This window comes from Ochotona curzoniae, unplaced genomic scaffold, assembly GCF_017591425.1.
Source record: "Ochotona curzoniae isolate NIBS_2020 unplaced genomic scaffold, NIBS_Ocur_1.0 contig_605, whole genome shotgun sequence".
Lineage (NCBI taxonomy): Eukaryota > Metazoa > Chordata > Mammalia > Lagomorpha > Ochotonidae > Ochotona > Ochotona curzoniae.
Window position 1 is genome coordinate 217,944 of NW_024466491.1, and position 23,784 is coordinate 241,727.

The 23,784-nt window shown below is 61.2% G+C and overlaps 3 protein-coding genes across 4 annotated transcripts; 2 read left to right on the top strand and 1 right to left on the bottom strand.

Annotated features, from left to right (window-relative positions):
* Window positions 1–189: 189 nt before the first annotated feature.
* Window positions 190–7,706, bottom strand: PEX11G (peroxisomal biogenesis factor 11 gamma). Of its 2 annotated transcripts, none has more exons than XM_040990358.1 (5): window positions 7,491–7,706; window positions 4,975–5,163; window positions 2,823–3,001; window positions 917–976; window positions 190–454 (listed from the first exon to the last, which is right to left on the bottom strand). In XM_040990358.1, the coding sequence occupies exons 1-5, from the start codon at window positions 7,548–7,550 to the stop codon at window positions 403–405; spliced, it is 540 nt and encodes a 179-aa protein (XP_040846292.1). In that variant the 5' UTR covers window positions 7,551–7,706; the 3' UTR covers window positions 190–402. The 2 variants fall into 2 exon arrangements, with proteins under 2 accessions (XP_040846292.1, XP_040846291.1); XM_040990357.1 differs by having other exon boundaries at window positions 190–637.
* Window positions 7,707–12,163: 4,457 nt separating this feature from the next.
* TEX45 (testis expressed 45) lies at window positions 12,164–16,645 on the top strand. The gene is made up of 8 exons (XM_040990149.1): window positions 12,164–12,740; window positions 13,486–13,589; window positions 13,680–13,780; window positions 13,980–14,092; window positions 14,180–14,289; window positions 15,128–15,329; window positions 15,989–16,074; window positions 16,418–16,645. Exons 1-8 carry the CDS (start codon window positions 12,164–12,166, stop codon window positions 16,643–16,645), a joined length of 1,521 nt encoding a protein of 506 aa, XP_040846083.1.
* Window positions 16,646–20,885: 4,240 nt separating this feature from the next.
* On the top strand, window positions 20,886–22,832 carry ZNF358 (zinc finger protein 358). The gene is made up of 2 exons (XM_040990360.1): window positions 20,886–20,961; window positions 21,206–22,832. Exons 1-2 carry the CDS (start codon window positions 20,889–20,891, stop codon window positions 22,822–22,824), a joined length of 1,692 nt encoding a protein of 563 aa, XP_040846294.1. The 5' UTR covers window positions 20,886–20,888; the 3' UTR covers window positions 22,825–22,832.
* The last annotated feature ends 952 nt before the right edge of the window (window positions 22,833–23,784 follow it).

Here is a 23,784-nt window from a genome sequence, read left to right on the forward strand (position 1 = left end):
GCACCTCCATGCCCTGAACGAAGGGGTGTGTGGCCTGGTCACCCAAGAGTGGGGCGGGGGGGGGGGGCGGCGAAAGGAGCGAACAGCCCTCCCCCAAGTGGTCAACGGGGGCAGGTGTCATTCAACCTGAGATTGCTGGGGCCAGGAGCCGCCAGTGTAATAATCTCACGCTTGGGCCTGGCACCAGCACCAAAATATTTATAATTGAGGTCCATTTCGGCTTTTCCCAAAGCCCCACTTGGGGCCTGCACCCCCAGTCCCCTAAACACTGCCATTCCTGGGTACAGAAGGGCGGCCGGCAGCCTGGGTGGCCTGCCCCCCAGGAGCCGGGAGACCTGCCCCTGAGTGGGAAGGAGCCCGCCATTAGACCCTCTTCATCCCCGCCCCGCTCCTCATTCGCCATCAGGGACTGGCGGTATCGACTTGTTCCCTGGCCCGGGTCGCCTGGTAGATGCTGAGCAGGGAGGAGATGGTGCCCAGGAGGCCCACGAGCCACGGGGGGAAACGGCCAGCCCACAGGATGCCCGGGGGCAGCCAGTGCACGGCGTTGGCCAGGTCAGCCAAGTTGCTGAGGACCGTGAGCGTTTCGGACCACACCTGCGCCTCGAGGGCCCGCCGCTTGCTCCGGGGCAGCCGGCTGCGGGCACAGAGGGTGCGATGGGGTGAGGCTGTGGGGGGTCAGGAAGGAGTCCCCAGCAAAGTGCGCCAGCCACACTTCCACCCGCCCACCCACACAGCACAAAGCCATCTGCCTCATGGCCCCCCCCCCCCTTGGGGAACACAGCCACAGCTGTGCCAGCTCAGGCTTGGTGTCTTGGAGCTCGCCCTGGGTGAACCTTGGGCACCTCCCTGGCCAGGGAAGATCCTGCCCGGCCCCTCCTGCAGGATGGGTTGGCTGGGCTCGGGGACATGGTACCTGGTGAAGGCCGTGGGGGTCTGAAGCTTGCGTCTCAGTTTCTGCACCATCCGCAGAGCCCTGGGAAGCCAGAGGTTGGAAGGGGAGTGTGCAGGAGTGAGCTATGAAACATGGGGGGGTTTCACAGCCCCCGGTGGGGTGGGGAGTGCAGCTGCTTCTATGGTTGGGAAAGCAAGCGGGGGTATGCCCCCGGGGCCCCTTCCCTGCCAGGTGGGCCCCATGACTTGTCCATACACACACACACACGTCAGTGGCCAGACATGTCAGGGTGACCAGCTGCACTGCTGCCGTGAGCCAAGGGAAGGAGTCCCAGACATGGGGTCCACCATCCACCCTGGGGTGCCCATCAAGGCTGCTCCACAAGCACCTGCACCCTGGGGCCCAGGCCATTGCCTGCGCAGGTTCCTAACACGTTCCCCTGCAGCCGCTGCGTCCCACAGGGTGGATGGAGGATGTGGAGCGGGAACCAGGCTTACACGCAGCCACGCTGTCTGTTCTCTCTCGCGTGCGGGGGAAGTGAGCACAGGGAGGGGTATGGGGGGTGGGGTACAGGACAGCAGGTGCAGCTCACGGGGACCTGAACTTCCTGAGGGAGGACCTGAGAGGCGCCCCAGGCTCCAGGTCACGAAAATGTGATCAGGACGCAGGTGCCAAGGACCCAGTGGCCCCCTGCATCCTGCAAGTATGTACAGCAAGTGCATCAGTCAAAAACAAGGAGGGGGGCGTCAGAGGCGAGGGGAACCCCCCCCACACACACACACAGGGGTCTCAGGAGTGTGGAAGCTGAGCCTTCTCACATGAATGTGCATCTCCCAAACCCTCAGGCACCTGCAGGGGGCTGTCGGGTCCGGGATAGTGGACCAAAATTAACAGACGAGGGACAGCAGACGTGGCAATGTCCCCCAGAACCAGGGACGTACCTTCAGCGCCAGGGACCTGAGAAAATAAATCCTGCCTTCTCGGGTTTTCCTTTCCTTTTTTTTTTTTTCTAAAGATGTGTTTATTGGAAAGGCAGAACTAGAAAGAGCCGGCTCACTCCCTAAATGGCTGCAACACCCAAGGCTGAGCCAACCCCAAATCAAGAGCTCCTTCCGGGTCTTCGAGGCGCGTGCCAGGTCCCCAAGGCTCTGGGCCATGCTCTGCTGCTTTCCCAGGCCACAGGCAGGAAGCTGCAGCCATGGCTCGGATACGGGACATGGGCGTCAGGAGCGGAGGCTTGCCCCGCTATGCCACAGTGCCGTCCAGTATCCTGGGACAGGGGATCCTGAACAGATCAACTGAGCGCATTTGTCAAGAGGAAAGTGGTGTGTCCTTCCAGGGGGAAGAGGGGACTCTGCTGACGACAAAGCAGGTGGCCCCTTAGCGATCTGGCAGTGGACCTGCATACCGGCTGCTTACACCACACACACACACCTTGCAAGTGTGGTTGCAGCAGGTTTAAGAGGTCGCTTGGCCCCGTCCCTCCATCCCCTTGCAGAGAGCCTGAGATTGGAGCAGCAGGCGACAACCCAAGGCCCAAGTGCTTTGGGGGTCCCTGCCACCCACGTGGGAAACCCATATGGAGCTGCTGGCTTCAGCTTGGCCCAGTTCTGTGTTATCAGGAGGCATCGGGGGAGTAAACCAGTGCATGGGCGATCTCTCGCTCGCTCGCTCTGCCTTTCAAATAAATAAGTAGATACGGGGCCTAATGATTGATGACATGAAACGGCCCTGTGGCTCAAGGTCACCCAAGGACCCTTCAAAGAGGGAGGCAGGAGGCTCAGCATCCACTGGGATGACAGGAGCAGAAATGGCGGGGGGTGGAGCGGTGTGTTCCAGAAGCCGGAGGAGGAGGAGGAGGAAGGGGTCCACCTGCCATGCAGGCGACCTGGGGTGCTCGCTCCAGCCAGCCAGCCGCGGCGCTTACCTGGCGATCCCCAAGAGAAGGGAGACACCCCAGAGGGCGGTGCTGACAGCCCACCAGCGGGCCGAGTCCACGTGCAGGACCTTGGCATCGGCAGCCCAGGCCAGGTGCTCACAGGGATAGTAGAGCTGGTCAGCCATGTTGCCCAGGACGGATGCCCAACGGACTAAGGCGTCTTCCTCCTGGGGGGCAGGGAGGGGCGCGGCGAGAGGCTGTGGGCCTGGGGGGGCGGGTGGGACAGGCTCACCCACTGCCCATCTTAGAGTCACATGTGCCCTGGGCCAGTAGGGATGGGCGCTGGGTGTGTCTACAGGGCGCTCCTCGGTGCCTGCTCGATACAGCGGCAGGTGCAATTCCCAGAGCCCCCAGAACTTCCAAACACCCCCCACTGCAGCCACCAGGATTTGGCAGGTGGGCCTCAGCTCAGGGACTTTTTTTTTTTCCCCAGGGCCCACGTGAGATGTTTGAAGGAGCCTCTTGCCCCAAGCCAGACAAGCCTGGGCAGCCTCAAGCCCACCCTGGACATCTGGCACCCCCAGCTGGGGCAAGGCTGGCAGGCGTGGCTGCTGGATGTGGACCCGCCAAGCTCTGCCCCAGCTGAGGGGAGAAGCAGGGACGGTGGACTGGCTATAGTGACATTTCGATAGCAAAAACCTCTCGGTGCCTGTTAGCCAAAGTCTGGTTACATTAGTTGCTTTTGCACCCCAAAGTGCTGGTAGGCAGGCAGCCATTAGGATGCCTGAGCCCTGTGTCCGAGGGTCTGGCTGCCTGCCCTGGCTCTGCTCCTGACCCGGCTTCAAGCTGGGGCACGCGCCGGAGGCAACATGTGGTTGTTCCACCTACGTCTGCCGCCACCACCAGAACCACCATGCACTCCCGGGAGCCACAGGGCTCCCAGCTCCCCAGTTTCCACTTTGGCCCTTGTGGCAATCTGGGAAGTAAACCAAGAGGGATACGTGCTCTATCCATCTATCAAGGAAAGATATGGAAATTATTGGACACAGCGCCATGGCCTAGCAGCTAAAGTCCTCATCTTGAATGCACCAAGATCCCATATAGGCGCCGGTTCTAATCCCGGAGGCCATGCTTCCCTTCCAGCTCCCTGTTTGTGTGTGGCCTGGGAAAGCAATCGAGGACGGCCCAAAGCCTTGGGACCCTGCACCCACGTGGGAGACCTGGAAGAAGCTCCTGGCTCCTGGCTTTGGATTGGCTCAACTCCAACTGTTGAGCTCAATTGGGGAGTGAATCATCGGACGGAAGATGATGATTCACTCTTCCGGAGCTGAGCCATTCTGAAACCAAAAGCCAGGAGCTTCTTCTGGGTCTCCCACGCGGGTGCAGGATCCCAAAGCCCTGGGCCGTCCTCCACTGCTTTCCCAGGCCACAGGCAGGGAGCTGGATGGGAAGTGGAGCCGCCGGGATTAGAACCAGTGCCCATATGGGATCCCGGTGTGTGCAAGGCGAGGATTTTTTTTTTTAAAGATTTATTTTATTTTTATTGGAAAGGTGGATATACAGAGAGGAGAGACAGAGAGGAAGATCTTCCGTCCGATGATTCACTCCCCAAGAGAGCACAACGGCCGATGCTATGCCGATCCGAAGCCAGGAGCCTCTTCTGGGTCTCCCACGTGGGTGCAGGGTCCCAAGGCTTTGGGCTGTCCTCCACTGCTTTCCCAGGCCACAGGCAGGGAGCTGGATGGAAAGCGGGGCTGCCGGGATTAGAACCGGAGCCCATATGGGATCCCGGGCGTGCAAGGCGAGGACTTAACCACTTGTGCCATTGCGCCAGGTCCAAGGCGAGGATTTTAGCCACCAGGCTCTCACACTGGGCTCAGGAAAGGAATTTTTTAAACCATAAAGCTATCCTCAGGGCATAGTTGTGGGGTGCAGCGGCCATGACGCGCCCTTTGAGACACCCACACCCCACATCGCGGTGCCTGTGTGGGCAGTCCCGGCTGCTCCACTGCCCATCCGGCTCCCTGCTACACGCCACCTCGGGGACCAGCAGGCGATAGATCACGTGCTTGGGCCATCCACCTGGCAGAACCAGGATGGAGCGCCTGGCTCCTGGCTTCAGCCTGACCCAGATGCCCCAGGCTTGCTGAAGCTGCACCCCACTCCCAGACACACACACACACACACACACCCCAATTACCTCTGCCCCCAAGCCGTACTGCTTAGTGTAGACAAACATGGCCAGGTCATCGAACAGCCGCAGGACGGTCCTGCAGTGGCTGAGCTGCGCAGACGCTGCCAGCAGGCGCGTCCCCGCCCGCGACTCGGCGGGACGGCATTCCAGCAGGACACCGCCAAGCAGCTGGCAGCAGTATCCCAACGTCCGGATCTGTGGGAAACCAGAAGCCAAGAATAGGGTCACCGCCACATGCACCTGGCCATGGGCTGTGCTGGAATCAGCGCGTGCTCCAAGCTAACTGCAGGGACCACGCCACGGAGGCAGGCAGGGAGACTCTGTGGCTCACACACCTCCAGGGTGTCAAGTCCCAGCTCCTCTGCTTCCAATCCAGCTCCCTGCTAATGCAGCTGGGGAAACGGCAGCGGGTGACAGGCACCTGGCCCTCGGGGGAGACCCAGATGGACCCTCTGGCTCCTGCCTGGTCCAGCTCCAGCTGGGAGACAGATTCTCTGTGCCTATGTGTGTCGTCCTCTGTCCCACTCTGCCTTGCAAATTCAAAGCATTCTTTTTATAGGAAAGGCAAGTCAGCTTTACAGAGGAAAGAGCCTCCATCCACTGCTTCACTCCCCAAATGGCCACAACGGCCAGAGCTGAGCCAATCAGGAGCCTCCTCCGGGTCTCCCATGCAGGTGCAGGGTCCCCAAGACTCTGGGCCGTCCTCCACTGCTTTCCCAGGTCACAAACAGGGAGTTGGGTGGGAAGTGGAACCACCAGGATTAGAACTGGCGCCCCTATGGGATCCTGGAGCATGTGAGATGAGAATTTAGCCACTTCGAGGCTTTGTACTGGTCCCACAAATTGAATCTTTTTGTTTATTTGTTTGTTTGTTTAAATATTTATTGTATTTTTATTGGAAAGGCGGATATACAGAGAGCAGAGACAGAGAGGAAGATCTTCCGTCCCATGATTCACTCCCCAAGTGAGCGCAACGGCTGGAGCTGTGCCGATCCAAAGCCAGGAGCCTCTTCCGGGTCTCCCATGCAGGTGCAGGGTCCCAAAGCCTTGGGCCGTCCTCAACTACTCTCCCGGGCCACAGGCAGGGAGCTGGAAGGGAAGCGGGGCTGCCGGGATTAGAACCGGTGCCCATATTGGATCCCGGGCGTGCAAGGCGAGGACCTTAACCACTGCGCCACCGCGCCGGGCCCGAATCTTTTTTTAAAAAAGGCACGAAATCTATACCCTTGCAATAAAAGCTGAAAGGTGACAAGATGCATGTGGGGGCCTGGTGCCGTGGCCTAGCAGCTAAAGTCCTCGCCCTGAACGCGCCGGAATCCCATAGGGGCACAGGTTCTAATCCCAGCAGCTCCACTTCCCCATCCAGCTCCCTGCTTGTGGCCTGGGAAAGCAGTGGAGGACGGCCCAAAGCCTTGGGACCCTGCACCCACGTGGGAGACCCAGAAGAAGCTCCTGGCTCCTGGCTTTGGATCAGCACAGTACCGGCTGTTGCATTCACTTGGGGAGTGAATCATCGGACAGAAGATCTTCCTCTCTGTCTCTCCTCCTCTCTCCTCCTCTCTGTAGATCTGACTTTGTGATAAAAATAAATAAATCTTTTTTAAAAAATGCATGTGGGATAAAGGGTCGTCGGGGCTTCAAAGGCAGTGTGGGAGTCTCCCAAGGGTGCTGGCTCACAGCCCGTGGGGAGTGAGTGACAGGGACCAGAACTCAAAGGCTTTCTCACCTTCCAGGGCCTCTCTCCGCTCGGGCAGGCAGGGAGGCAGCCAGGTGTCTCCGGCACGCAGACACGTGTCCACCTCGTCTGACCAAAGTCCCTGGCTGGACGCAGGGCTGGGTGCAGGTGACTGACCCGCGGTGCCGCAGAAAGTGGGAGGGTAAGCCCTGGGTGGCATGGGACCTGGGGCTGGCTCAGTGGGTGACTGACGTGCGGTGCCCTGTACTGGGTCAGGCGCAAGTTGCTAGTTCCTATTGTTCGATGTATTTGCATTCATAGTAATCTCTTTTTCCCCTCCAGCCCTGGCGTCATGGCAACGAGACGCTAGGGGTTTGTTTAGACCTGAATGGTCCGTGCTGAGATGCATGGGTTGGGGACTAAAACGCAGCCCGTATCAGGGACCGGGGAAGAGGAGTCCCTGGCTGCTCCACGTCCATCCTGCTCCCTGCTTGTGGCCTGGGGAAAGCAGCGGATGGGGCCAAGTGCTGGGGTCCCTGCCAATCACGGGGGTGGTCGGGGGCGGGGGGCAGACCCGGACCTGGCCAGACCCCTCGCCGTCTCAGGCAATTTTTCGGGGGGTGGGGGCGTAGGGGGGGAGGGGGTGGAAAGCGAAGCAACAGGTGGGCGTGTCCATGGAAAACTCTCGTGAAGACTTCCGCAAACTCCGGAGCAACTTTTCCGTCCTGGTTTCCAGTCGGGGTGGTGGAAACCAGGCTGACATCCGGAGCGAACCCGCTCCCTCCCAGGCAGGCCTTGAGCTCCCCACCTCCAACCCCCGGGGGTCCTCCGACCCCCTCAACCTCACCAGGCGGTCCCGGCCCCTGTAGGACTCCAGCGCCGCAGCCACCTCGCTCAGCGCCGCCATGGTAACTCCTCCTTGATGGCACCGCGCCTCTCTGTGCGCAGGCGCGGCGCCCGCCCTTTGTCCCTGCACCCCAACTCTCCATGGCACGAGCTGGCCTCGGGTCCGTCCGTCCGTCCGTCCACCCGCCGCGCCCAGGAAGGCCTCCCTGGGTAAACTCTGCAGCACGGAGCGTCCTGTGCCCTGGCTCTTCCTCCTCCTCCTCCTCCAGGGCCGCTTGCACCTGCTGCAGGGATGGGGAGGGGAGGGGGCGCGCCTGGCCGTCGCATCCCCTCAAGACATCTCTATAAAGCTTAGCAGAAAGTACAGGGCGTTCTGGAAGGATGAGTCAGGATGTAAGCCAAGGGTGACCCAGGGAAAGGAAGTGTTCCCTTTATGCCGTTTTGTAATTCTCTAACGTTATGCAAGATCCCACTGGTTCTGGCAAAGTGACAGGTGTGTCTTTTCCCAGCACCTGTTTGTTGACTTAGCCAGAGCCAGGAGCCTGTGTTTCCCGCGTGGGTGGCAGGGGCCCAGGGATGTGGCATCAAGGCCCGCTGCCTCCCACGCATGTCGGTGTGGTGCAGGAGAACCTGGCACTCCAGGAGGGATCTGAGCCACAGGGTGCCCACCTTGCCAAGGCTGCCATTTCCCCCACCGTATCACAGCGCTCACCCCTTAAGAGTTTCTCATTGTTATTTATTTTGAAAAGATTTCTTTTTTTTTTTTTTTTTTTTGGAAAGTCACATTTTACAAGAGAGAAAGAGACAGAAAGATCTTCCATCTGCTGGTTCCTATGACTGCCATGGCCGGAGCTGAGCCAGCTCGAAGCTGGGAGGTGGGAACTGCCAGCCCAGCCTCCCACATGGGTGCAGGGACCAAGCTCTTAGGTCAATGCTTTCCCACGTTCATTGGCAGGGAGCTACGCTGGGAGAGGAACAGCAGGAAATTTTTTAACCAGTATTCACATGAGGTGCCAGCCTCGCATTTAAACGACTTAGAGAGCTGTACTATGGGCCCAGCGCCATGACCTAGCGGCTAAAGTCCTCACATTGAGGGCTCCGGGATCCCCTATGGATGCCAGTTCTAATCCCGGCAGCTCCACTTCCCATCTAGCTCCCTGCTTGTGGCCTGGGAAAGCAGTGGAGGATGGCCCAAAGCCTTGGGACCCTGCACCCGCGTGGGAGACCCAGAAGAGGCTCCTGGCTTCGGATTGGCGCAGCACCGGCCGCTGTGCTCACTGGGGAGTGAATCATCGGATGGAAGATTTTCCTCTCTGTCTCTCCTCCTCTCTGTATATCTGACTTTCCAATAAAAATACATAAATAAATAAATAGGTAAGCCAAAGCCCAGATCCAAACAAGACAGGTTTGGCCTCAGTCTGCAGCCCGGGCTGTCCCGGCTGTAACTGTGCCAGGCAGTGCCAGGCCAGAGTCCAGGCCTCCCCAGACAACCTGTCCTGAACTCTGCAGTCAAACATCCCAGCTCTCCAGGGATTGGCCGTGTGCTGAGCAAGGGGCGGGACCTGGAGCATCAGTCACAGACTGCTCTTGGCGTGTTTGCTAGGAACTGGCTGGGCCTGCCCAGCTAGAGCCCCTAGCTGGGCATAAACACTTGAGGGTACCCAAGGCCGGAGCCCAACCAGGCCATTCTCTGACCTGCAGTGGTGCCAGCCGAAAGAAGCCCGCCCAGGAGAGCCATGTCTGAACAACACCAGCATGCGTCGTTGCCCCCTGGCAGCTCCGGTGCCCTTCAGCGCTTCCCCACTCCGGTCATGTCCACATAATAAAGAATAGCAATGGCTGGGCCTGGCGCTGTGGCTTAGCAGCTAAAGTCCTCGCCTTGATAGGGGCGCTGTTTCTAATCCCGGCTGCTCCGCTTCCCATCCAGCTCCCTGCTTGTGGCCTGGGAAAGCAGTGGAGGACGGCCCAAAGCCTTGGGACCCTGCACCCGCGTGGGAGACCTGGAAGAGGCTCCTGGCTTCGGATAGGCACAGCTCCAGCCGTTGCGCTCACTTGGGGAGTGAATCATTGGACGGAAGATCTTCCTCTCTGTCTCTCCTCCTCTCTGTATATCTGACTTTGAGATAAAAACAAGATAAATCTTTAAAAAAAATAAAGAATAGCAATGGCAGCCTAACTCCTCCTGACTTCCTGTTGGCACCCAGCCCCTGCCCACTGGGTGCCCATTTACCAGCAGGCAGAGATACCAAGCTGGCAGGTTCCTGGCTGAGCTGGGCAAGGCTGGGTTGAAGGCTGGCAGGAAATGACCCAGCCTGAATTCAGTGGACCTAAGATGGTTTTCCTGAACTCAGTGAGCGGAAAGCCAGGCAGGGTGAGACCCTCGGCTTGATTCACCTGCCTTATATCTTGGGTTCTCTCGCATGTTGCTTCATTTTTATTGAATCCTATTTGAAAGTGCAGGGGCAGGGAATGGCATGGTGGCTCAGTAGGCTAATCCTCCACCTGCAAGCGTGGCATTCTATATGGGCGCCGGTTCATGTCCCGGCTGCTCCACTTCCCATCCAGCTCCCTGCCTGTGGCCTGGGAAAGCAGTGGAGGACGGCCCAAGGCCTTGGGACCCTGCACCTGTGTGGGAGACCTGAAAGAAGCTCCTGGCTCCTGGCTTAGGATTGGCTCAGCTCTGGCCTTTGCGGCCGCTTGGGGGACAAACCATCGGACGGAAGATCTTCCTCTCTTCTCTTCTCTGTAGATCTGACTTTCCAATAAAAATAAAGTAGCTCTAAAACAAAACAATTCGATATGCATCCAAGCAGATCAAAGACACCTGCCACAGTCTCAGATCCTGTAGGAACTCCTTGCCAGGCAGCACCAAGCTGTGCTGTGCCTAGGATCCCTGGGGGCAGGGGAGGAGGGTGGGCAAGGCTGAGGGGTGGGTGGAGCCAGGGCGTGGGCGGGATCATGGGTGTGTGGAGCCACTTGGTGGGCGAAGCCTCTGATGGGCAGAGCTGTGAGTGGGTGGCATCACGGCTGGTGGCGCTAGGTGTGGGTGGAGTCATTTGGTGGGTGGAGCTGTACGTAGGCATGGCTTGTGAGTGGGAGGTGAGGGGCATGGGTGGGCAGAACCACAAGTGGGAGGCACAGTGGTTTATGCTCTCTGTGGCTGGATGCCTCAGCTTAAATTTGTCCAGTTAAAACAGAACTGACCCAGCAATTGAAACGACCGGCATGTGCATAAGCTGATTGGGGTGATGGACTGTGCCAGACCCTGTATTGGCAAACTCACAGAAGAATCAAGTCTGAGGGGCCTGGTGCGATGGCGCAGTGGTTAAGGTCCTCGCCTTGCACGCCCAGGATCCCATACTGGTGCCAGTTCTAATCCCGGCAGCCCCGCTTCCCTTCCAGCTCCCTGCCTGTGGCCCAGGAGAGCAGTCGAGGACGGCCCAAGGCTTTGGGACCCTGCACCTGTGTGGGAGACCTGGAAGAGGCTCCTGGCTTCGGATTGGCTCAGCTCCAGCCATTGCGGCCGCCTGGGAAGTGAATTATCGGATGGAAGATCTTCCTCTCTGTCTCTCCTCTCTGTATATCCGCCTTTCCAATAAAAATAAAATAAATCTTAAAAACAAAATCAAGTCTGGGATCACCTCAGACAAAGTTTCTTTGGGGATCCCTCCAACTGAACTGCTGATCTCAGAACCCCAAACCATGAAGAGACTATGTCAGCCAGTGGATTCGGAATAGATTTCATCGCGATTGGAAACGGTGAGATTGGCAGCAAATCAGAACTGTTGAACTATCAAAACCGCTTGAGCAGGACCCTCGGAGCGTGCCTCACATTGGGGACCTGGGATGGGTGCGAGGCTGGGTGGGGCTTCTCCCTTTGTTTCTCCCCTGACCCCAGATACAGGGGGGAAAAATGATAATATTGGTGTGGTCCAGGCCCCCGTGCCTTCCTAGCGGCGGGAGGGAACACCCGTTTAAGTACCCCTTAGAGGTGGTCTGTGGCGACCTCAGGAGGGGCAGCGGCTCCTCCTGCGTGGAACTCAAGGACTTGCGGCCATCGCCCCGGTTGGACAGGTGCAGCCCGTACCCCCTTAGCCGGCAGTTCCATTTGAAGTCCCTCCAGGTGAGTCGTTGTGCAGGCCTCTGGGCCCCTCAGGCTAACCCCAGAGGTGCTGGCTTGGGGGGCAGTGTGAGGGGAAGGGGTCATTGTGACAGCATGGACAAGGGGGAGCCCCAAGGGTCACAGAGAAGGTGGCTGGGCCACACTCCGATGCAGCAGCGCGGAGGGGACATGTGAGAGACCAGGGGGTGTTGGGGAGACTCAGTGTCCGGCTGGATTACCCCCCGCATTTCTTTGTCTGTAAAGCCTGGGCCCCCATGAGCAAACAGGGAAACTGAGGCTCGTAAGGGTTCAGCCAGTTGTTCCCCCACTTAGCCAGCCTGTGAGCTTGGTCATCAGATGGTCCCATACACCGTTTCGGAATCTTCTTTTTAGATCTGTGTTTATTCGACAGAGAGGCAAGGAGAAGCGCTTCTATCCGCTGGTTCACTCCCCTGTCTCTGCTTCCCCGGCGGGCAGGTCCGGGCGCTGTTCCAGTTTCCTCGCGGTCCGGCACACCGAAAGGAGTAGAAGGCAGCTCCCCGCATCCCTCCAGCACGTGGCACAGCCCCACCATGGCAGCGGCGGGCACGGTGGAGCCGTGCGCCTCGCCCTCGGAGCTGCGCGACTTTCTCAAAGCCTCACACTTCAGCGTGGGGCACGACGCGCGGCTGCACCGCGGCTTCCAGCAATCCAGGTCGCACCAGGACTTCCCGGCCCACGCCCAGGTCGTTGCCACCCGCCCGGCACCCACGCAGGGTCCGCCGCCTCTCGCGCGGCTCTTGCAGGTGGACGCGCGCTGGGCGGACCAGGAGCATCTGGCGGAGACGCGCCGCGCATTCCCGCCGCCGCCGCTGCCGTCACCGGCTGAGCAGGAGCGCGCGCCCATCGTGCCCGGAGCACCCCTCGGGCACGCGATCCTGGGCACGGGTGGGCGCACCGTCATCCCCAGCTCCCGTGCCACCTACGGCTGGCCCGAGCTGCCGGCGGGGAGCGCGCGCGAGCACATCCGCGGCGCGCGCCTCCTCTTCGCGCGCGACTCGGTGCCATCCGGCGACCCGGACAAACTGCGCTTCCCATTCACCACGTACCGTGCCCTCTTTCCGCCCTACGACGTGTGCCCGCAGCCCCCCACGCCCTGCTACCACCTCGGTGAGATGTGTTGCACGAGCTGGGGGCGGGAGTCAAGGACACCTGCCATGCCCCAGGACAGCCCCCCAACAGCAGAAACTGAACCAACTTCCAATGTGAATATTTACCCCCCCCCGGGGGGGGCGGTGTCTTAGAAACCCTTGGACCTGCCTGGACCCTCGGCTTCTCCATTCTGTGTAGCCCTTCTGGTGGGCCTCTGGCATGAATGCCTAAGTCGCCTCTTGCCCCCCTCCCTCCCCATCCCCAATCTTGCCAACCCCTCCCCAACTCAGTTGTGTCACCCCAGAGCCAAACTGATCTGTGCCAGCCTCACTTGCGGCATCCGAAGAATGGATGCCACCACAGGGCCCAGCTCCAAAGCACACGTGAAGGGCAGCCTGTAGTTTGAGTCCCTCCCAGGTGGGCATTGCCCTGTCCAGAGCACACCCAGGCGTAACTGATGACTCCAGGTTGGAACCCTGGGTGTCCGCGGTGTCTAGCCTGTCGCTTAACCTTTGGGTGGCTGAGGGAGGCAGACCCCAGAGCGTGGGGCGGAACACTGGGCGCCTCGCTGCTGTTTTGGGTAAGGGGCTCTTTTCAATTTCCAGTGTTTTCTGAAAGTCAAGACTGAGCAGTGGCTGCCTAGCTCTCCTTCCAGGCCAGGGTTGAGATGCAAGGGGTGTGTGTGTGTGTGTGTGTGTAGCAGGGTGCCTCAGGTCACAGGGGCTCCATTCATTTCTCTCTCTCCCATCTTGCCTGGTCCTAGGGGGCCCGAATACTCTCCGGTGGGACTACTGCAAACGAGACAACACCACCTACCAGAGACTATTCCAGGCTCTGCCGGGCCCACCTGCCTTGATGTGTAGGAGGGTAAACTGAGGCTGGGCTGCAGATCGCTGGGGTAGGTGGCAGTGGGGGCCGGGTGCACAGCACCTGCCCACCCACCCACTCACCCACCAGGATTCCTCCAGCGTGCAACTGGGAGACGACAAGGCCGGCTACGGGCTGCTGCGTTCTGAACAGAAGCAGTTCTACAGCCCCCAGGACCTATCCCCAGACAGGTACCCAAGGGGCCACTGCCTCCCTGGCCAAGGGGTGTCGGGGGGTCGGGGGGTAAGGGAGTTATGTCAGTAAGAGCTCCAGATCTGCCACTGTTGGCACCCCCCTCAAGGCTTGCCCCACACTCCCCACCACCCCCTATGGTGGTCCCAAGAGGGTCCCAAGAGGACTAGGAGGAAACCCATCAATGCTTACTTGAAGGTACGACAAGACCCAGGCAGTGGCCCACATCCACCGCGTGAACATTTGTCCTGGAGATGGCTGCTTTCACGGCAGGACCACCAAGGCTGAGCACTTCTACCCCCGAGAGCCAGGTGAGGAGGGGGATTTGCCCCCCTCATCCCACCCCACCTGCTCCTGGGAAACTGCGAGTCGCTCAACTCGGACTGTGCCACCCACAGAACCTTTTGTGCTCCACCATGATCGGACGCCAGAGTCGCACATCCTGAAAGGAAACTGGCATCCCGGCCCCGGCAGCCTGGATACCTGCACGCAGTCTTTCTACGGCCAGGTTGGTGGGCAGGAGGGCCAGCAGGTGGCTGGCAGGAGGGAGGGTCAGCAGGTGCCTGTGGGAGTGAGGGAGGGCCAGCAAGTGCCTGTGGGAGTGAGGGAGGGCCAGCAGGTGGCTGGTGGGAGGGAGGGTCAGCAGGTGGCTCATGGGAGGGAGGGAGGGTCAGCAGGTGGCTCATGGGAGGGAGGGAGGGTCAGCAGGTGGCTCATGGGAGGGAGGGAGGGTCAGCAGGTGGCTCATGGGAGGGAGGGAGGGTCAGCAGGTGGCTCATGGGAGGGAGGGAGGGTCAGCAGGTGGCTCATGGGAGGGAGGGAGGGTCAGCAGGTGGCTCATGGGAGGGAGGGAGGGTCAGCAGGTGGCTCATGGGAGGGAGGGAGGGTCAGCAGGTGGCTCATGGGAGGGAGGGAGGGTCAGCAGGTGGCTCATGGGAGGGAGGGAGGGTCAGCAGGTGGCTCATGGGAGGGAGGGAGGGTCAGCAGGTGGCTCATGGGAGGGAGGGAGGGTCAGCAGGTGGCTCATGGGAGGGAGGGAGGGTCAGCAGGTGGCTCATGGGAGGGAGGGAGGGTCAGCAGGTGGCTCATGGGAGGGAGGGAGGGTCAGCAGGGTCAGCAGGTGGCTCATGGGAGGGAGGGAGGGTCAGCAGGTGGCTCATGGGAGGGAGGGAGGGTCAGCAGGTGGCTGGTGGGAGTGAGGGAGGGTCAGCAGGTGCCTGTGGGAGTGAGGGAGGGGCTGGGGGGAGGTACCTGTTGTGTCCCTCCCCCTGGACAGCTCCCCCCACTCCTCCCCTGGACATCAGGGACACCACAGCTTCCCACATGCCCCGTGGTCCTCCCTGCAGCCTCCGGCCCTGACGCAGCCGCCCAGCCGCCACGTGAGCCACGACAGGCTGCAGGGTCACATCATCCTGGGGGAGGAGAAGCTGCTCAGCCACTTCTTCCAGACCACCATGGGCTCTGACTACTTGCCCCCAGACAAGGGGCGGCCGAAGATAGAGCCCACCCTCCACCTGAGGAAGAGCAGACTGTGGGATGGGGTCCCTGGTGAGCGCCTGGCCCAGGTCCCCCCTGGAAACCCTGCCTGGTTAGGCTTCATCCCCGCCTCCGCCATTCCCGCCCTGTTCCTCACCGCTCTGGCCCGCCCACTACCGCTCTGGCCCCCGCCCACCACAGCTCTGGCCCCACCCATCACTGCTCCAGCCCCACCTCCAGCCAGTCTGACCCCACCCACCATAGCTCTGGCCCTGCCCCCAGCCACCCTTGCCCCGCCCATCACTGCTCTGCTCTGGCCCCGCCTCCAGCCAGTCCTGCCCCGCCCATCACCGCTCTAGCCCCGCCCACCACTGCTCTGGCCCCACCCATTAGTGCTCTGGCCCCGCCCATCACTGCTCCGGCTCCACCTCCAGCCAGTCTGACCCCACCCACCATAGCTCTGGCCCCGCCTCCATCAAGTCTTTCCCCGCCCATCACCACTCTGGCCCCACCTCCAGCCAGTCTGGCCCCGCCTCTGGTCAGTCTGGCCCCACCTCCATTCATCCTGACCCCGCCCATCACTGCTCCAGCCCCACCTCCAGCCAGTCTGGCCCCACCTCCAGCCAGTCTGGCCCCGCCTCCAGCCAGCCTGGCCCCGCCCATCGCCGCTCTGGCCCCGCCCATCCTGCCTTGGTCCCTCCACTCTGTCCTTTTCCCCCCTGAATTTCCAGGCGCAGACTTTGTCACCACGAACCAGAAGATGATGACGGTCCACAGGCCGCCTCCAGCCAAGGCCACGAAGGCCATGCTTTGCCGGGTGAGGGGTCAGAGGTCAGGGGTCAGGGGTGAGGGGTGAGGGGCGAGGCAGGGAGGTGGAGAGGCCGTCCCTCGCCCTGCAGGTAACCCCCAATCAGGCCGAACTATCTCAGAATGATGTGGTCCTTACTCAAGGTCACCGCCGGCTCCCTCAGGGTCACCTCGGGGTTGAGAGGTTATACTTTCGGGTTACACTCAGGGGGGCACCCCTAGTTTCTCTCCAAACCTCTCCACTCTCCAATGCCCCTAAAATATGGTCCAGGGGCTCCCCCAGGTGGGATGGCCAGAACGGGCCAGCAGCGTCCCCTCCCCTCACTCCACCACTACCCGCTGTGACTCCGCAGACCAAATACAGCCACATAGAGCCACCGCTGGGCAGGCAGCGTTTCTTCTCCACCCAGTACACGGATGAGTTCGGCTTCAAGTACCAGGGCCCCGTTGTCCTCAGGACCAACAATACCCAGGAAAGCCACGTGCCCCTGGGCACCCCTGGCCGCTCGGGCTGCTTAGGCGAGAAGGTGGACCCTAGAGCCCCCCAGCTTCCCTTGTACCCATGCCCCAGCCAGCAATAAAACAAAAGTCATCTTGGTAATCTCTCACTCATCCCCATTGCTCAGGCGTGAAAGGCGAGGCTTGGGTGGGTGGGTGGGGGCTGTGCTGGAGGGAATGCCCCCCACTTGACACCTGGAGGGATGTGTTCGTAGACCCCAAGGACTGGTTCAAGCGAGGTACAGTGCTGAGTGGAGGAGGCATGGGATGGGAGCTGAGGAGGCAGGCTCCTGGCACCTGCGCCTCCTATGTCAGTCTGGGCAAGTCGTTTCACCCACTCCCAGCCTCAGTGGACCGAATTGGTAACTCCCACACTTGATTGTTGTCTATGAGAAAGGTGTGGGCACCTGGCCGTGAGGGTGAGGTTGGGGTCCCGGATGGAGATGGTCCCTTGTGACAATAACGAGGGTGGGGAAGGCAATGATACGAGATTTTGGTTGTGGGGGAGCGGGGGTGGGGACCAAGGAGGGAGGGTGTGGCTCCCCCACGGTGAGCCGAGGCTGGAAGCTAAAGGTCGCGCTGACCACTGCGACGTCAGGCCACCAGGTCAGAACAAGGCCCTGGAACACACGGACAAAACCCAGTGAGGCGAGTGCAAGTCCGAGGCGGGAGTTGGATGTTCAGGCAAGCCACAAAGCCTCAAGGCTTGCAAGGTGGAGGACGCAGCGGACGCTGAAGCGCAGGATCGGGGAACTCAGGCAGAACCAGCACCTTGGACAGCGCCTGGCCTTCAAGGTTTGAGGTCAAGATGTCTTGGGGGTGAGCTGGATCTGGGGTGTGCCTGCCTCCCCGTGGACTGTGGGGCCTCTCATGGGCAATGGGTGAACTGCATTTTCCTAGAACCTAGAGTCAGATCTCCCAAGGCCAAAGCCGCCAACCCGAGGCCTGGTCATCGTCTCCACGGAGGAGGCAGCTTGGGAGACCTGCTGACCCTAGGGCAGCTCTCATTTTTTTTAGGGCCTGGTACAATAGCATAACAGTTAAAATCCTCGCCCCACGCACCGGGATCCCATATGGTCATCGGTTCTAATCCCGGCAGCCCCATTTCCCATCCAGCTCCCTGCCCGTGGCCTGGGAAAGCAGTGGAGGATGACTCAAAGCCTTGGGACCCTGCACTCGCATGGGAGACCTGGAAGAGGTTCCTGGCTCCTGGCTTCGGATTGGCTCAGCTCTGACCATTGCAGTCACTTAGGGAGTGAATCATCGGACAGAAGATCTTCCTCTCTGTTTCTCCTCCTCTCTGTATCTCTGCCTTTCCAATAGAAATAAATCTTTTAAAAATATATTTTTTTTAATTGGAAAGGCAGATCTACAGAGAGAAGCAGACAGAGAAAGGTCCTCCTCTATTCGCTGGTTCACTCTCCAAGTGGCTGCAACAGCCAGAGCTCAGCCAATCTGAAGCCAGGAGCCAGGAGCTTCTTCCAGGTCTCCCACGCAGGTGCAGGGTCCCCAAGGCTTTGAGCCATCCTCCACTGCTTTCCCAGGCCACGGGCAGGGAGCTGGATGGGAAGTGGAGCGTTTGGGACTCGAACCAGCATCCATATGGGTGCTCCACATTTGATCCAACTCCCTGCTAATACATTTGGGAAAACCACAGAGGATGGCCCAAGGACTTGTGCTCCTGTACCCACATGGGCAACCGGATCGAGGTCCAGGTTTCTGGCTTCAATCTGGCTATCTCAGAAAAAATAATCGAAAAACACCTGTCATTAAAATATAAAAGATCTGAGCCCAGCGCGGTGGCCTAGCAGCTAAAGTCCTCGTCCTGAACACCCGGGGATCCCATATGGGCGCCAGTTCTAATCCTGGCAGCTCCACCTTGGCCTTGTCGCTCTGTTGGGGCAGGCAGGTTTGTCAGCATGGCCTGGTCCTCTCACTGCTGATGTGTCCTATCCCTTGGGAATGCTTACACATCACAGCCCAGCAAGCCGCCAGCTGCTGCCGGGGAGGGTGCGGGCGGGGGGCTGCTGGCAATCTGGTACATGCAGGTGCAGTGCCAGCAGGACCCCCCGTCACCCCAGGCAGACCCACACCTGCCTTTGTGGCACCTGGCATTCTGTCCTGGGGGCGAGGGGTGGCGAACGCAGCCTCTGGCCGGCCTGGGCCATTGAAGAAACAGATCCCCAACCCCATTCTCCCGCAGGTATTTTTTTCGGGGTGCAGTAGAGGTTTATTCAATCATAGTGCGAGGGGAAGGGGTGCTGGGGGAGCTGGCAGTGGTTTTTAGGGGGAGACATGGAGGAGGAAGTGGAGATAGACATGGGTACTTGCAGGCTTGGCAACCTAGGGTCCTGGGTGTGATGGCTCCGGGTAGAGGACAGGGACAGAGGGGAAGGGGCTGAAGGAGGGAGAGAGGGGAGAGAGAGAGAGGAGAGACCTAGGGAGAGAGAGAGAGAGATGGGGAGAGAGAGAGAGAAGGTGGGGAGAGAGAAGGGGATAGAGAGAGAATGGGACAGAGAGAGAAGGGGTAGAGATGGGATAGAGAAAAAAAAATGGGACAGAGTGGAGATGGACAGAGATGGACAGGACCAGCCGCGGACGCAGCGATGGGGAGCGCCAGGCCCGGGGGGCGCGGTGCAGACAAAGGCGGCGGGCGCGCGTGGCCGGGGTTGTCCAGGCCCGGGACAAAGGCTGGCCCTGGCGGGGGGCGGGGGCAGCGATGGCGATGGCCTCGGCGGGCACGGGAAAACTACAAATCCCAGCAGCTCCCGCTGCGGCCGTCGGCCGGCCCCCTCTCGCTCCCGGGGAGCGCCTGGCGGGGCCGCTGGGCCGAGGGGGCCGCCGGCGGGGCTGGCGGGCGGGGGGCTCGCTGCGGGGCCCGGGTAGGGGCGCACCGGCGGGCCGGGCAGGGGCGAGGGGCGCCGGGTGAGTGTCCCCGCGAGTGGGGCCTGGGGGCGTGCAACCCGAGGGGGTGGGGTGGAGGGGGGCGACCTCGATGGCGCCCCCGTGCAGGGTGGGGTGGGGTGTGGGGGTGCTGGCGATCGGGAGAGGCCCCCGAGGCGCGCGCAAGGAGGAGGAGGAGGTGGTGGTGGTGCGGGAGGAGAAAGAGGAGGCTCGGTGTTTGCAGCCGCTCCCGCCTTTGCGGTGGCTCCGGGGATGGCGGATGGGAGAGGAGGAGGACTCGGAGGGCAAGGGGCGCAGGCGAGGTGGGGGGTGCTTGGGGGGCGCCCCTCCTCCAGCGACCGTGCCCAGCACCCTCCTCCTCTCTTGCAAACCAGGAATTCCGTCCCCAGATGCTCTGCCTCTCCACCTCCAGGCTGGAATCTGAAGCTCAGGCGGCCCTGGGCTTAAGATCTGGGATCCCTCACCCCCCAAGACCCTGGCTATTGTTCCTCCAGCCCCCCCTGCAGCCTCTGGGTCCCCTCCTCCTGGGTGTGTGTGTGTTGGCGGGGGAGACGGTTCAGGACCCCACCTGTTCCCTCAGGGACTTTGCCGCTACCAGGGGAACTGGGGGGGGGGGGAGGCTCCCCTGTTTCAAAACATCTCCAAGCCGGGTATTGTCCCCACACCTTCCAATCAACCACCCTGTCTGGGTTAAACTCCCCTCACCGCCCGCACCCCACCCCACCCCAAAACCGTGGCTTTTTCAGGTTCAGCGCACCCCCTGCTCCAGTCCCCGGAAGCCAGCGTTCCACACCTCCCCGCCTTCCCATTTGCTAACCCCCTTGCATTCACCCCAGCGTCCAGCCAGGCCTTAGCCAACCCGTACCCCTCTCTTTCTCCACCTCCCTTCTTCCTACAGACAGCCAGATGTTCAAGGGTCTCCCTTTCCAGGGGAAAAAGGCTCAGGAATTCCCCCAAGGAGCCCTGGGGGGTTAGCATCCCTCCATGCTGTAGCCAGGGGTTGGAATTCAAGGTCTTTGGAGTGCGTTGGAAAAACAGGTGTTTGGGTCCCTGGCTTTGGCCCTGTTGCCTGTGAGGGTCTGGGGGGGGGGGGTGGTCAGCTTGCTCCCCAGTTCTCTGTCCAGAGGAATGCTCTAGCTCGCTTGCCTGCCCTTCACCTTCCAACTTAAGAAACTTCCTGGCAGCTGGGAGGTGTGGAATTCAGGTGGCTCCTTCCCTGGAGGGCAAGGCAGAGTTTGTTGCTGCACCTGAGAGTGGCTCTGTCGTCCCCACGCACACACTTCCAGCCGCCCCAGCTGCTGCTTGTCCCCGCCACCCCCCAGGAGGACCCATGCCAGTCAAAAAAAAAAAAAAGTGTGAGCAGGAACCCAGGACTCTCTCATCTTTCTCCAGGAGCCGCACTTCCCGCCAGAAGAGGTCACCATGGAGAAGGGGGCGGGACCGTGGAGATGGGCCCTGGAGACGGCTGGGGCCAGCGCCCAGGACCTGCACCCAGGTGCGGAGCTGTCCACCCTCTGACACACACACACCCTCGAGTTGCACACTCATAGGCGTGGTCGAGGGGGGAGGATCTGTTTGCAGAATGGGGAATGGTCAGGAGGACCCCCACTCACCCGTACGCACACTGCGCTCCCATCTCAGCACATCCTTTGCACCCTGATACCCCTAATTTGGGCCAGCACCTTGCTCCAAGCACCCACCTTCCCGTCTGCCCCTGCCTACTCTCACACCCCTTACAGATGCCGCTCCGGAAGCAGCTGGCACCTCGGCCCCTGGGCTACTAAGGCGGCGCTCGGTCTTGGTCAGGAACCCCGGCCACAAGGGCCTGAGGTTAATTTGCCAAGATTCCATATCCGATTCTGACACCGAGGAAGCGCGGGGCCGTGACCACGAGCAGAGCGAGCAGAGCGAGCAGAGCGAGCCCGAGGTAGAGGAGGTGGGGCCTGATACCACAGAACTCCACACCAACTCCAACTCCAGCTCCGAGGGCCTGGAGCCCGACCCCACAGCCCCTCCGGATCCCCCAAACCTCCAGGACCCCACATCTTCCAGTTTCGACTTGGACCCTGATGTCATTGGCCCGGTCCCCCTGATCCTCGATCCGGACCACGAAGAAGACACTCTCAGCCCCTCTGGTGACGCAGTGGACGACGACGACGACGACGTGGACCAGCTGGCTTCCAGCCCCTCCGATGCGCCCCAGGTCCTGGCCCCCAGCCCGGCGGCCGTACTCCCCGCCGCCGCCGCCGCCCCCGCCAGCCCGCCCCGGCCCTTCTCGTGTCCCGATTGCGGGCGCGCCTTCCGCCGCAGCTCGGGGCTCAGCCAGCATCGCCGCACGCACAGCGGGGAGAAACCCTACCGCTGCCCCGACTGTGGCAAATCCTTCAGCCACGGCGCCACGCTGGCGCAGCACCGCGGTATCCACACGGGCGCGCGGCCTTACCAGTGCGCAGCGTGCGGCAAGGCCTTCGGCTGGCGCTCCACGCTGCTCAAGCACCGGAGCAGCCACAGCGGAGAGAAGCCGCACCACTGCCCGGTGTGCGGCAAGGCCTTCGGCCACGGCTCGCTGCTGGCGCAGCACCTGCGCACGCACGGAGGCCCGCGGCCCCACAAGTGCCCGGTGTGTGCCAAGGGCTTCGGCCAGGGCTCGGCGCTGCTCAAGCACCTGCGCACGCACACGGGCGAGCGGCCCTATCCGTGCCCGCAGTGCGGGAAGGCCTTCGGCCAGAGCTCGGCCCTGCTGCAGCACCAGCGCACGCACACGGCCGAGCGGCCCTACCGCTGTCCGCATTGCGGCAAAGCCTTCGGCCAGAGCTCCAACCTGCAGCACCATTTGCGCATCCACACGGGCGAGCGGCCCTACGCCTGCCCGCATTGCTCCAAGGCCTTTGGCCAGAGCTCGGCGCTGCTCCAGCACCTGCATGTGCATTCTGGAGAGCGGCCCTACCGCTGTCAGCTGTGTGGCAAGGCCTTCGGCCAAGCCTCCAGCCTCACCAAACACAAACGTGTCCATGAGGGGGCCGCAGCCGCAGCAGCTGCTGCTGCTGCTGCAGCTGCAGCCGCGGCTGCCAGCCTGAACCCCACAATCAGGTCCGGGGAGGTGTCCCTCTTGGGTCCTGATGGAGCTATTTGCCCTAACGCCGAGCTGGATCCCCATCACCCCAGTCCTGATCCCAAAGCCCTCCCTGCCTCGAGCTCTCCCCTCAGCCCCCAACCTGCAGGAGATCAGGCGCCCAGTCCCCAGCCTCCATCGGAACCCTGCTCACCCACCCCTGAGGTGGTCAGCCCAGCTCTCCCGAGCGGCAAGGGCCCCCAGTGGGACCAGGAGCCAGGGGCACTGCTGGGGCCCGATGGCTGAAAGGGTTGGAAAGGGGGGCGCGCCAGCATCCCCCCTGGGGATGGGGTGGGGTGGGGTGGGGGCTGGGGTTGTCATGTGTGGTGCACTTAGTAAAATTCTTCCACTGCCGCTCGGCGTCTGCGTGTTGTCTTGCCTTTTGCGCTTTACCCGTCCCCCCTTAGTTTTAGGATGTGGAGGGAGGGGAGTGTGGCTAGGACCAGGCAAGATCTGTAAAGCCACTTCCCACAACGTCCCAGTTTCCTCCACAGATTCTCATTCAAGTTCATTCCCCCTGGGTTAGCAGACACCACAACCCCAGTCCAACTACCTCCTGTCCCCAGGTCTGACCACTCACTCCCTCGGGGGACAGGGGAGACCCGGGGGCGGGAGGGGTGTGCATCTCAGCGGCCATTAAGATGACCATGGCTTTGAGCCTGTCACACCTCACAGACTCACAGGTGTTTGAGATATGCGTGTGACCCTATGCACCCGCATCCCATGCTAGGGTTCCAGGTTCATTCCCCCCCCCCCCAGCTCAGCCTTCCCTTGGGATAGAACCTGGGTCATGGCTCGCTGGTCATTATGGCCAGAGGAAGCGAGCGAGTGGAGTGTCAGGAAAGGGTGTATTGTGGAGGGGGCATGGTGGGAGGCGCAGCCCATGGAGGACGCACTGTGTGTGCTTGCATCCTCACGTTGCGAACAAGGAGTTGTTCCGAGATGCATGGGTCCGTGAAAGTCCTAGGGCCAGCAAGGGCAGGTGCAAGGTGGGGGCTAGACCACAGGAGCCCTGGAAATGGAAAACAAGAGCGCAGTGAGGACTGGGGGCGGGTGGGTGGGTGGGGCAGAGCTGACCTCGCTGCAACAGCCCAGGCCCGTTTAGGATGAGTGGAGGGGATGTGGTCAAGAAGCGTTCGCTGATGGCGCCAGGGGTCAGCGGAATCCACCCCTGGCGGGCCAGCGGGTCAAGTTCTGCCATGTGCA

Bases quoted from the DNA above. Each gene is read 5' to 3' on its own strand.
- PEX11G (XM_040990357.1), bottom strand. From the start codon at position 7,550: ATGGCGGCGCTGAGCGAGGTGGCTGCGGCGCTGGAGTCCTACAGGGGC. The intron at 977-2,822 runs GTAAGCGCCGCG...CTGGCTTCCCAG, and splicing joins CTTCTCTTGGGGATCGCCAG to GGCTCTGCGGATGGTGCAGA. The intron at 638-916 runs GTACCATGTCCC...CTGTGCCCGCAG, and splicing joins ACCCCCACGGCCTTCACCAG to CCGGCTGCCCCGGAGCAAGC.
- TEX45 (XM_040990149.1), top strand. From the start codon at position 12,164: ATGGCAGCGGCGGGCACGGTGGAGCCGTGCGCCTCGCCCTCGGAGCTG. The intron at 12,741-13,485 runs GTGAGATGTGTT...GCCTGGTCCTAG, and splicing joins CACGCCCTGCTACCACCTCG to GGGGCCCGAATACTCTCCGG. The intron at 13,781-13,979 runs GTACCCAAGGGG...GCTTACTTGAAG, and splicing joins CAGGACCTATCCCCAGACAG to GTACGACAAGACCCAGGCAG.
- ZNF358 (XM_040990360.1), top strand. From the start codon at position 20,889: ATGGAGAAGGGGGCGGGACCGTGGAGATGGGCCCTGGAGACGGCTGGG. The intron at 20,962-21,205 runs GTGCGGAGCTGT...CACCCCTTACAG, and splicing joins CGCCCAGGACCTGCACCCAG to ATGCCGCTCCGGAAGCAGCT.